Below are 12,327 nucleotides of genomic sequence, written 5' to 3'. Positions count from 1 at the left end.
GAGCTTCAGGGTGCAAACTGTCCTTAGCAGACACTCTTACGGCTGGCAAGGGACCGCACCGTCACCTGAGGGGCAGGCAAGAGGCGGGCAGTGCACTTGTGCCTTCCAGGATAGGAACCCCACCCACTTGTCCCTCTTCCCCACCAACGACACAGCCCAGTAGTGGACTCAGGTGCCAGGAGAGAGCGCGGGGAAGCAGGGCGGTAGCCAGGGAGACCAAGGGAAGCGGTTGCCAGAGAAATGCGGCATCAGTCAGGGCCGGGGCTGCAGGCGCGGGGCGGGGGAGGAGGGCCTGGCGGGAGGCACCCCGGCTTCTAAGAGCGAATTCGGCTCCCGACTCTCTTCCCCATGGAAGGAACCCCAGCTGAGAGCACGGTGCAAGGGACCAGGGCTGCAGGAAGCAAAATGCCCCCGAAAAATAAGCGCGCGCCCACGAAGGTACCCCAGAGCCCAAGGGTCCGCCTGGCTTTTCTCGGTCACGGGGTCAGCGCGGCGCCGCTCACAGGGCCTTTTGGCCTCCCTGGGTCCCCCAGGAATGAGGCAGCAAAGCCTCCGTAGTCTCAAGCCATGAGGAACCCACGAGAGATGAAAAAGCTCCGGGGAATGACGCCGGGTGGGGCACCCCAAGGTGAGGGCCCCTTTGTGGGTGAGTACCCCCACTCCCGGATGACTCCAGGCGGGCACAGGCCTGCCCAACCAGCTCGTCATCGGGGAAGCGACCCGTCCAGGGCCCCAGCCGCTGCTCCGCCAAACCTGAGGCCGCCCCTGAGTCTGGGCACCTGACCTCGTCCGGTACTGAGGAGAATGACCAGAACGCGAGGCCACATGCACCCACTCGCCAGGCTGAGGGTCCGGACAGCACAGCCCAGAGCGGGCTCTGGTCGCTCCCCGCCTGTGCCAGCTCCGCGGCCTGCAACACTACCCCTCTCCTGCCCATGCCCCAGGACCCACCTCAAAGCCGCCAGCCCCACGGGTCTCCCGGGCTCGAAGCCCCGCCAGTCTTCCGCCCTCGCGCCACACTACCTGGTCAGCCCCGCCCCCAGGACTACCTCTCCTGCGCCAAGCGAAGGTGTGAAGCCACGTGACCTGCCCGGGATTGGGAAGCCGCACGAGGGGCTCGATCCCTACACCTTAAAGGGGCCCAGACCGCCGCCGTCGTGGGGCTACCCACGGAACACCGAGTCTACGTAGTCAGTAGCCCCGCCCCGTCTCGCCCGGGCCCCCCCACCGCGCGCCGGGTGCGAAAGAGACTCGCAGAGGGGGGTGAGCTTCCAGCGTCCCCGGCTTCGGGTCTCCAGTGCGACGGCAGTGTGAGAAAGAAACGTTCCGGACGCCGGTGCTCCTTTATGTCCGGTCAGCTCCCGTCTGGACATAACGCTCGAGACCGCCCGGAGGCCGCAGTGCGGTTCGGAGGCCCCACCGGCCACCCCCGCAGGGCTGCGGCGCCTTTAAGCCCAAAGGCCCTGAGTCACGAGGAGGCTCCCTGCCCCCCTCGCCCTCCACCCCTCCACGAGGCCCCACGCCCGCGGGCACGTGACCGCGCCCCGCCCGGGACTCGCGCGCACGGGGCGGGGGATGGGTGTACCGCTGCGCCGGACCCGGCTGCGCGCGGACCGTTAGCTAGTGCGGCCGGGACGCGGCCCCGCCCAGGCGAGCGGCGGGCGGCTCTTACCAGTGGGAACGCCATGGGGCCGGTGTGGCCCTGAGGGGCTGACGGGCTGGCAGGCCAGCCGGCGGGCGAGAGACGCGCACGCACGTGGGCACTATTTTTGCAGCGAGCAGCGCGCAGCCCAACACCCCGGCAGCTTATGAAGCTCCTCCGAGCCGCTCCTCGGAGCCGCCCCCCGGCCGGATGCGGAGCACCTGTGTCTGCCCCGCCCGAGCCCTCGCCTCCGCCCCCTCGCGCCCCGCCCCTCCCAGCAGGCCGGGCCAAGGAGGGCTCCGCCGCCCACCCGGAACCCGGCGGGGACCGCCGCCGCTACTGGCCACAGCCATGCCCTGGGGGGCCAGAGGCCGAAGCCTGAGCGCGCCACTCACCTAAGTAACCCCTAGCGGAGCACTGTCTGCCCTGGGCCTCAGTTTCCCTCTGACAAAAGAGGGAACGATTTACAAGCCCCTGCGAGCGGCGGCGATCGCTTCGTCAGCACAGCCTACTGTCCGCCCTCCTTCTATTCCAGGGATCCCTACAGGGCGAGAGCCAGCCCTGCATCCTCGGTCGGAACCGTAGCACCTGGGCTCCAGGAGGCGCGCTCACTTTAGACCCACTGCTCCGTGCGCTGCAGAGGGGGCCGCGAGAGTCAGGACATTCCAGAAAGTTCCAAAGACATCCTCTTTGGACCGGAGCTCTCCGGGGAAACCGCTTCCGGCGCTCCCGACAGACCGCGATAGAAAGTTTCACAGAAATAGGGCTATGGACAGGGCGAGGGCTCCAGGGCAGTCGTCCTGGGGCACCTGGAGCAGGGGCGGACCGGAAACCTCAGGCAAGCGCAGAGGAGGAGATGGCATTCCAGGCGGGAGACCAAGCAAAGGCAGAGAGGGAGGACGGCACGGAACGGCTCCCTCTGACCAGGACTGAGGATGATGCGATCTGATACCGCCGGAGGGAAGGCTGGGCCCGGTTTGTAAGGGGCTTTTATTCTGCAGACAGCAGGAAACTATTAGAGAATTGTAAAAGGGGTTGGCAGTTGTCAGGTCTGTTATAAGGTGTTACTGGAGACTCAGACGAGGTTGGACAGAAAAGGGGGAAAACAAGGGACTGGAGTCGGGAGGAAGGGGACCAGAGTTTATTGAGCATCGCTAGGTGTTTTACGTGTGTCATGTTATCATGATACTATTTAATAAGCACTAACTATGCTCCGGTCCCTTCCTGGCACTTAGGGAAGATGGTGCTGCCGTCTTCCTGGGCTTGATCTAATGGCTAAGGGGAGAGGGGCAGGTAACTGTCAGTTTCTGCCTGAGGTGATGGAGAAAGAGGAAGCTGATGGTATAGTCTAGTGTTTCAGAAGGATTAAGGGGGGAAGTGTGGTGAGTGTAAGAGTAGAAGTCCAAGAGGGGTGAGTGACAGTGGGAGTTGGCCAGTCGCCATCCACCTGGTCTACTTACAGGAGCTTCTTTGGGTTGCTAAGGTCATGGGCAGAAAGGGTGATGACTACAGGAACAAGGCAGGAGCAACTTCGCTGGGACCCCTCTCTCTTTAGCCATACTTTCTCCAGGAGCAGCCTACCCCTGAGTCTTGTCCTGGCCCGTAAGCAGCTTACGACAGCTGCTTCTGAGAGGGTGCCACACTCGGATGCCTACAGCACAGGAGCCAAGTGAGGGTGGGCGACAGCACTGAAGGCCCAAGGCATACCCAAAAGGGCTGTTAGCTGGTGGGCACCATGTAGAGATGAGGTCCCAGCCCAGTTAAATCTTTCAAGAAAAGCTGGAAGTACTTTTTAAGTGAAATCTTGAATGTAAATTTTAATATTGGTTATTAATTCCAATGAAAAGAGCCAAGCCCAGCATGTCCAGGGGCCCCATGCAGCTCACTGGCTGCCAGTTTATGATCCCTGACATCCTTTCCTCCTCTCTGACCCAAAAGCTGAGCGAGATAAGAATCTGAAACCCAGAATAGTGCCCAAGGGAATGGGTGTCTGGAAGCCCTTTCATATTTCAAAACTCTCAACCATAAGAAAATAAAGGCATCAAGAGACTTGGAACAGAAATTTCTGCTGCCTAAAGTCTCTCTTCCTAAATTTTCTGTTGCAGGTAACAATAACTTGTCTTCACTGACCAATTACTATGTGCGTGGGAAAGTTCTAAGTGCTTCTCCTATGTTACCTTATTTTGCAGATGAGACTGAAGCTCAAAGAAGTTAAGTAACTTGCCAAAAGACTCCCAGCTAAAAGTGTCAGAGCAAGGACTCAAACCAAGGCAATCTTCTGGTTTCAGAGCCTGAAGTCTTAACCAGGTGAGAATAAAACTTCCATCACGCTTATGTGTGTGCTTATCTGTGAATGACCCCAGAGCTGACTGCAGATGTTGAGAGAAGAGGTAATTTTGACCAAATGCAGTCATGACCTCAGGTGTAGGCGAGTCCTTGCTCCCTGTCCAGACTTGGCTAGGCCTGCAGGTCATACAGGAAGAATAGTCCCTCTGAAGGTGACCATAATCCACAAGGCAGGGTGTGGAAAGTGACAGAGGTGAATATATTAAATGACTTGGTCAAGTCCCAACAGCTGGTCACTGGCAGAAGTAGCAGAAACAAATAGGCAGCATTATCTATTCTCCCGGTCAACAAACAGCCTTTGAGCCCAGCTATGCCTGGCACTGTCTCTGGAGTCAAGCCCCAGACTTACAATACTGATTTTAAGTCCAACTATAATTAGCTGGACTACATGTTAAATATATGTACTAGAAGACAGGAGAGACCTTATAGTTTTTTATATGCTCAGGTGTTCAGTGCTTCTGCAGGAGGCAGAGAGCTAAAAGAAGAGAGAAGTTTGATGGGAGGAAATAATTTCCTGGTTGCAAAAGATAAGAAAAGGAATTCACTTAGGAACTGAAGACCACAAGGTAGACGCACACAGTCTCTGCTCAAGTTTTGCCAAGCTCTGTACAGAAGAAACCATGTTCTTTTGTTTTCTCAAGTTCCTTTTAAGTGGGATAAAAGAGTGGATTGGGGCGGGGCACGGTGGCTCATGCCTGTAATCCTAGCACTTTGGGAGGCTGAGGCGGGCAGACCACCAGGTCAGGAAATTGAGGCCATCCTGGCTAACACAGTGAAACTCCGTCTCTACTAAAAATACAAAAAATTAGCCAGGCATGGTGGTGGGCGCCTGTAGTCCCAGCTACTCGGGAGGTTGAGGCAGGAGAATGGCATGAACCCGGGAGGTGGAGCTTGCAGTGAGCTGAGATCTCGCCACTGCACTCCATCCTGGGTGACAGAGCAAGAGTGGATTGGCCCCACCTTTCATCTTACACAAAAGTAAGTCAAAAATACAGTTCTGAAAAGCTTTACTTAGAATTTTTTTTAGAAGAAAATATAGGAGAATTTTTTTCTTACTTCAGCCTCTGGATGGATTTGTAAACTTGGAACAATAAGCACAGGATGTAAAGGAAGACAATACATTTGACCACACTGGAATTAAAAACTTTGGTTTACTAAAAGAGTTTGTTTGTTTTGAGACAGAGTCTTGCTCTGTCACCCAGGCTGGAGTGCAGTGGTGCAATCTTGGCTCACTGCAATCTCTGCCTCCTGGACTCAAGCAATTCTTCTGCCTCAGTCTCCAGAGTAGCTGGGATTACAGGCACCTGCCACTGCACCTGGATAATTTTTGTATTTTTAGTAGAGACAGGGTTTCACCATGTTGCTCAGGCTGGTCTCGAACTCCTGACCTTGTGATCCACCCTCCTCGGCCTCCCAAAGTGCTGGGATTAGGCGTGAGCAACCACCCGGCCAAAGATACTGTTTAAAGCTTGAAAAGACAAGCCATAGACTGGAAGAAGATATCTCCTATCCATGTATTTACAAAGAACTAGTTTCCAGACTATATAAGAACTTCTATAATCAATGAGGAAAAAACACAACTCCATAGAAAAATGGGCAAAAGATGGGAATAGGCAGTTGACACAAGTGAAAATCCAAATGGCCAATAAACATCAGTAGATGCCCACCTCATCAATAACCAGGGAAATGCTCATGAAACTGCTATCAGATGCCATGCCACACTTTTCAAATGGAAAAAATGATCAAGTCTCACTGTCCCAGTAGCAGGATCATTGCCAGTGAGGGTGTAAACTGGTTCAGCTACTTTGGTGTGTGCTTTTATGTTTCACATCTTTTAATGGAGAGAAGGCAATGCATAGTGTGCACAAATCTTTTTTTTTTTTTTTTTTTTTTTGAGATGGAGTCTTGCTTTGTTGCCCAGGCTCACTGCAAGCTCTGCCTCCCAGGTTCACGTCATTCTCCTGCCTTAGCCTCCCGAGTAGCTGGGACTACAGGCACCCACCACCATGCCCAGCTAATTTTTTGTATTTTTAGTAGAGCCGGGGTTTTGCCATGTTAGCCAGGATGGTCTTGATCTCCTGACCTCGTGATCCGCCTGCCTTGGCCTCCCAAAGTGCTGGGATTACAGGCATGAGCCACTGTGCCTGGCCAGAGTGCACAAATCTTAAGTGTATACTGGGGTAACCACCACCCACATCGAGACATAGAATCTCTCCAGAACCCCCACTGGGTTCCTTCCTGCCCCTTCCCACTTTATACCTCCCTCCTCAAGGTACCATTATCTTTACTGCTTTTCATTACAGGTTTGTTTAACCTGCTATAGACTTCATATAATTTTTGGTTTCTTCAACATGCATGTTAGATTCATCCATGTTGCTGCATGTAGGAGTAGTTTGTTCCTTTGTATTGCTAAGTAGTATTCCATTGTATAGATACACGATAATTTATTTCTGCATTCTCCTATTGATTGGAATTTGAATTCTTTCCAGTTTGGGGACTGTTACGAATAAAGCTGCTAGAAATATTCTTGATGTGAAGTATAGCAACTCTGGTGAGCAATTTGGATTCTCTAGTTAACTTGAAAAAGTGTATACTCTTATGAGACCCAGCAATTCCATTCCTAGGAAAATATGTTAGAGAAACTTTCATACATGTTAAGAGGCATGAGTAAAAATGTCTAGCTGTTTTGTTAATAGTTGCAAAAACAAAACAAAATAACCTTAAATGCCCACCAACAGGAGAGTGGATCAATAAATTATGATATAGTCGTACAGTGGAATTCTATATATAAGTAAAAGGAAATGAAATACAGCAGATCACATCAACATGACTCACAAACAATATTGAGTGAAAAAGCAGGATGTAGGAGAAAACATACTTTAAGATGCCATTTATATAAAATTTGAAAACGTGTAGTACCCACCACCATCACAAAGTATGGTACAATGTATTGTTTAGGAACACATCTATATATAGTAAAAGTACAAAAAAAAAAGGATGGCATTGACAAACAGAAAATTCAGAATGATGATTTGCTTCAGGTGGGAAAGGAAGCAGTCATGAAATGAGGGGTATTGGGGACATTGAATTGATGAGCACTGAACTGATGAGTGCTTCAGTTCTTAAGTTGGGTGATTAGTATATAGGTGGTTATGTTAGTCTTTAAACTTGAAATACATAATAATATTTTAAAGAGACAGAGATGGGGATAATTAAGGGCAGTGATGTGCTGGTAAATGTTTGACAGTTGGCTGGGGGAGGGAAGTGATTTGTAGCATTTGCCTCTTTCCATGGCACAAAAACTCCCACCATGGCTGGTTTCAAATTGCCAGTGCAACATCATCTGGCTCACCAAATTCCTGAATGTGTAATAACAGTCAGCCCTCATGAGCCAGTAGAAGCCAACTCAGGCATACCACTCAGACACTGAATGTGGGAGCAGAGTGCTCTGAAGGCCAGAGTCAGGGATACAGGCTCCCTGAGGAGCCTTTCCCAACAACATAGGAGATGGGTGGAAGGCTGGATTGTATTATTTATTTATTGTTATTAAGTTACCCCTGAAGCTAAGCAGCTTAAAACAGCAAATACTTTATTATCTTGCACAATTTCTGAGAGTCAGGAATCAGAGAATGGCTTATCTGGCTGGTTCTGGCTCAGAGTCTCTCATGAGGTTGCAGTCATGATGTCAGCCAGAACTTCAGTCACTTGAAGCTTTGCCTTGGGCTGGAAGATCAGCTTCCAAGCTCACTCAAGTGGGTGCCAGCAAAAGCCTCCGTTCCTTGTCACGTGGACCTCTCCATAGTCCTGCTCAAGACATGGTAGCTGGCTTGAGAGGAAGAGACCAACCCAGATGGAGGTGCAAAGAATTTTATGAACTAATCTCAGAAATGACATACCATCATTTGTATCCTATTATTCACATACACCAACACTGATAATATGTGGAAGGGAATGACAAAAGGATACAGATACCAGGTAGCAAAGATCATTGGGGAGCATCTTGGAGGTTGAAGGTGAGTGCTGGTTGTCCTGAGATGCCTGTGATGGGTTCGTGGATGCCGAGAGACATGGAGAGGCCATCCTCTTTGTTTTGCAGCTGGGGAAATTGAGACAGTTAGAGATTTACTTGAGAGTATGCAACTTTTTTTTCTTGGTGTGGGTCAGGAGTCCAGGGTCTTGGTCTTGCCTTGGTACCCATGAGAAACACCAACCCCACCTCTCCCTCCCTGACTTCCCTCTGAAGGTACAGATGCTGGGGTCTTAGCACTTCCAAGATTAGATCAAGGTCACCCTACCCAAGCTCTTAAGAATTTCTTTTCCCCCATAGTTATTTCCTTACATTCTTTGCAGCCAAAACAAGACAACCCTCCTATTTCCACATACCCTGCCCCTCCCACAGAGGCTGTTATTAACACATCCCTAGTATCCCCAAAGAGAAGCATCTGCCACTGTGTTGGTATTGCTGGACACAAGTCCATGTTGGCCTTCTGGAATCCCACTGCCACTTGGAGCTTGGTGTCAGACTGTTTCAGGGCTCTGTAATCTCTCAGCAAAATGAAATACTGCCCCAAACTGGAAGTAGGCATGAGGAAGATGAGCTACCACGCTTTTTCTTGCTGGATGCTGTTTACATGGTTTATTCAGTCTGTGAAAACGCATCAAGTTGAACACTTGTGATCTGTACAATTTTATGTAGGAATATTATATTTAAATATTCATAAATTTATAATTTATATAAGTTTACAGATTCATAAATTTAAATACTGAAACTTAAGATTTAAAAAAAAAATTCCCAAACCCAGGGGTGTAATGTATTTGGGGCCTGGACAGAGAGAACCATTCTTTCTGTTCTTCAGATGCCATAGGGAAGGAAAGCCTCAGTGACACCACAGCATCTTCTGCAGTAAAGGGGCAATTGGTAAAGGGAAAATAATGGGGGTTCCCAAAGGTCAGGATAAAAAAGTTCAGCCCTAAGTGCTTTCTTCTACTAGACAGACCGTGGAATTGGGGATGCAGGGAGAGACACTGGGATCAAACCAGAACCATCAAGTAGAAGACCCAAAAAGGTACACGCTGCTTCTTTTCCTTGAGGGTACTCCACTTTTAATCCTTATTTTCCATATCCCAACCTGGGATCCACACTCCCAGGGACCAATTCACCATCCATCTCTTGACTCTGGGAGCCAAAAGACCAGGTGGTGACAGAAGGAAGACCCAGGCCAAGGTCCTCTGGTGGGTCAGAATTTTTCAGTTTTCCCTTTCCTTTCCAAACCAGGACAGGGGAAGTCCTGCCACTCTTGAGTTCCACCCTCAACACCCATCCTTTTGATGTGGAAGATACACTGTGGGGAGGTGACTCTCAAGATGCCCAGCAGAATAGGCTGAACTAGTGCAGGGGTTTGCCTTAGTTGCCAGATAGATGGGAGTTTAAGCATGGGCACAACTAATGTCGCAACTCTGGGGTCCTTGTGGTGGCTTCCTTGGTATCTCTAAATGGATCTGTTCCCCAGAGTCACCAGCCACTGCAGCTAGCCAGGTGCTGCAGCCTGGCTGGAAACTGGAGCTGTCTCTCTTGCCAATTTGCCTGGGCACTGTTTTGAAGCCATCCTGGACTAGATTCCAGTTCCCAGCCCCTCGCTGAGCTCATTGTCTTCTAACCCATCAAGGCCTGTGGTCAGGCTCAGACCTCCTAGATCCCCACTGATGCACTACCCCATCCTTGTCAGGGCACCTTCTGCCTCTGTGCCAGTCCCTGTGCTTCTATCCACTTTGAGGCCCCTTTCTGCAGCCCTTCCTTTGCACCAGCAGAGTCCTAAGAGTGCTTCCCAGTCAGTCCTGTGGTCCTGGGCCCCACCTGAATCCCACAACCCTGGGCTAGTTCCCTGGTTGCCCCATCAAAACTTCATAACTGGCCAGTCCCGATGGCTCATGCCTATAATCCTAGCACTTCGGGAGGCCGAGGCAGGTCTTTTGCCTGAGCTCAGGAGTTTGAGACTAGCCTGACCAAAATGGCAAAACCCCATAGGCTGGGTGCGGTATCTCACGCCTGTAACCCCAGCACTTTGGGAGGCCGAGGCAGGCGGATCACGAGTCAGGAGTTCGAGGCCAGCCTGACCAATATGGTGAAACCCCGTCTCTACTAAAAATACAAAAATTAGCTAGACATGGTGGCGCATGCCTGTAATCCCAGCCACTCAGGAGGCTGAGGCAGGAGAATCGCTTGAACCTGAGAGGTGGAGGGTATAGTAAGCCAAGATCATGCCACTGCACTCCAGCCTAGGCAACAGAATGAGACTCCATCTCAAAAAAAAAAAAAAAAATTAGCCGGTCGTGGTGGCGCATGCCTGTAATCCCAGCTACTCAGGAGGCTGAGGCACGAGAATTGCTTGAACTCAAGAGGCAGAAGTTGCAGTGAGCAGAGGTTATACCACTGCACTCCAACCGGGGCAACAGAGCAAGATTCTGTCTCCCAAAAAGAAAAGCTGTTCATGGGAAGTATTTTCCCTGCCAACTGAGATCCAGACACTCTGTGACCAGGCCCCTAATAACCTGAGGACAAAGTGTCACCACAGTGGCAAAGACTTGGGCTAGTGATAAAATACAGAATATGATATGGGTTGGGGAAGATGCCCTGGGGGATGTGGGGGCCCCCAGCCCCTGCAGGTCTGACCTGCTTCCACCTGTGTATGCTGGGCAGCCCCCATCTTATCCCTGCACAGGGATGCTCATGTGGTAGGGTTGTGGGAGGTATGGCCTTGGAAGAGATGGGCTGGGCTGGGATGAGAGCTGGGGCAGCCACTCCCCCTTCCTCTGTGACTAAGATTCTCTCACTCCAGACCATTCCCTCAGCACAGAACAGGCCCTGTGCTCCTCTTGGATGGGAAATTGCTGCCCCACCAATCTCCCAGCCCAGCCTCCACCAGCAGCACAGCACTCCCCGCTGGGCTCCTTCTGCAGTCATACTCTCCCCTACCCACACCTTGCTCTCCTGCTTCCTGCCTCTCTCTTCCATCAAGCACCAGAACCATTTCCTTATGAAGAGTTGCTACTGCTAACGCCAAAGCCTGGGACACGTTCCAGAGACACCAACACAGAGCTGTGAAGGTTCCAACTATCTGGACTCTCAGAGTTGGAAATCCCAGTGCCCTTTACAAGAGGTTCTGGGAACCTGGGCTGTACTTGAGGAATGTTAAAGGACTTGCCTTTTACACTTCTGGTTCCTACAGAATCCCATTTTTTTTAAAAGGGGACTTTTTTTTTTAAGGGATGGGGTCTTGCTAGGTTGTCCAGGATGGAGTGCTATTCACAGGTGTAATAATAGTGCAATACAACCCTGAACTCCTGGCCTCAAGCAGTTCTCCAGTCTCAGCCTTCTGAGTAGCTGGGACTACAGACACATGCCCAGCTCTACTCTGGGGCTTTTGATATAGAATAAAGGTGGATAAGGGATTCTCTGATGGTTCTTGTTCAAATTTCTTAGAAAATCACCCTCACCCTCTCTCAGGGTTGTGGGTAGTGCTGATTCAGAGGCAAAAGTAAGACTGAATCTTACTTTTGACTGGAGGATCATCTCAGAATCTGCAGTGACAAAAACAGTGATCCCAGGGAGACTTTGGGGCCCCAGGCTCTCAGGGGAGCAGCAGTTCCAGCAGCTCTCCGGTGTCACAGTGCCCAGCAAGTCGGGCTGTCCCCTGGCACTGCCTTTGTTCTCCTTCCGTGAGAGGACAGCCACACCTGCTTCACCCCGTCTTACCCGTGAACAGATGTGCTCAGGGATGTCTAAGTGGCAGGGCTGTGGGACAGTATGGCCAAGGGCCTAAAGTCTTGGTCACAGAGGATCAGAGGCTGAGGTACAACACCTCAAACTATCACTGGAGTATGTTCCTTGTAACCCAGTCAATCAAGATGATGTGAGCAAAGTGTTCCAAGATCAAAACCAAGTTTGAGTAACACTGCAGGCTGAGAGGTGGTCACAGTGTACATTAGCATAGTAAAGGTGCTGAGAAGACCTGTGGGAAATGAACTCATTTCACTTAAATCTAAGATTCCTAAACTTATTTGATCATAGACTTTGCAGGGGAAGGGAAGGTACAGAACACATCCTAATAGAACACCTTTTATACCTTTTAGAACCACTGCTCACTCAGCCTCTTTCTTCACCAGAAAAGGTGTCAGGGAGAGCCCTGACCCCCACTGCACCCACCAGGTTTGTTCCAGGTGTGACCAGATGCTGGTGTCTTGTTACAAGTACAAAATCTGCTGCTCTGCCTATGGAGTCGCCATTCTTCTGTTTCTTTACTTCCTTAATAAACTTGCTTTCACATTATTATTATTATTAT

General features: G+C 50.8%; 1 protein-coding gene across 10 annotated transcripts in view; it reads right to left on the bottom strand.

Annotated features, from left to right (window-relative positions):
* The window catches only part of CPEB1 (cytoplasmic polyadenylation element binding protein 1), a 101,095-nt gene extending 98,491 nt beyond the window's left edge, over window positions 1-2,604 (bottom strand). For 3 of the 10 annotated variants that reach the window (XM_026448323.2, XM_026448324.2, XM_026448327.2), the window contains exon 1: window positions 2,255-2,604. Coding sequence is in view for 2 of the 10 variants with exons in the window: in XM_026448319.2 (XP_026304104.1) it covers window positions 1,673-1,687 (15 nt within the window). In the remaining 8 variants the exon portion in view is untranslated. Of the gene's footprint in view, window positions 1-951; window positions 1,426-1,672; window positions 1,862-2,254 lie in introns of those variants that run through there. The other 7 variants (XM_026448319.2, XM_023187187.3, XM_026448322.2 and 4 more) reach the window with 5 other exon arrangements.
* Between the last annotated feature and the right edge of the window lie 9,723 nt (window positions 2,605-12,327).

Source organism: Piliocolobus tephrosceles, chromosome 6 (assembly GCF_002776525.5).
Source record: "Piliocolobus tephrosceles isolate RC106 chromosome 6, ASM277652v3, whole genome shotgun sequence".
Classification (NCBI taxonomy): Eukaryota; Metazoa; Chordata; class Mammalia; order Primates; family Cercopithecidae; genus Piliocolobus; species Piliocolobus tephrosceles.
Note: the sequence above shows the minus strand (reverse complement) of the source record. Positions and strands in the feature narration are given on the sequence as shown.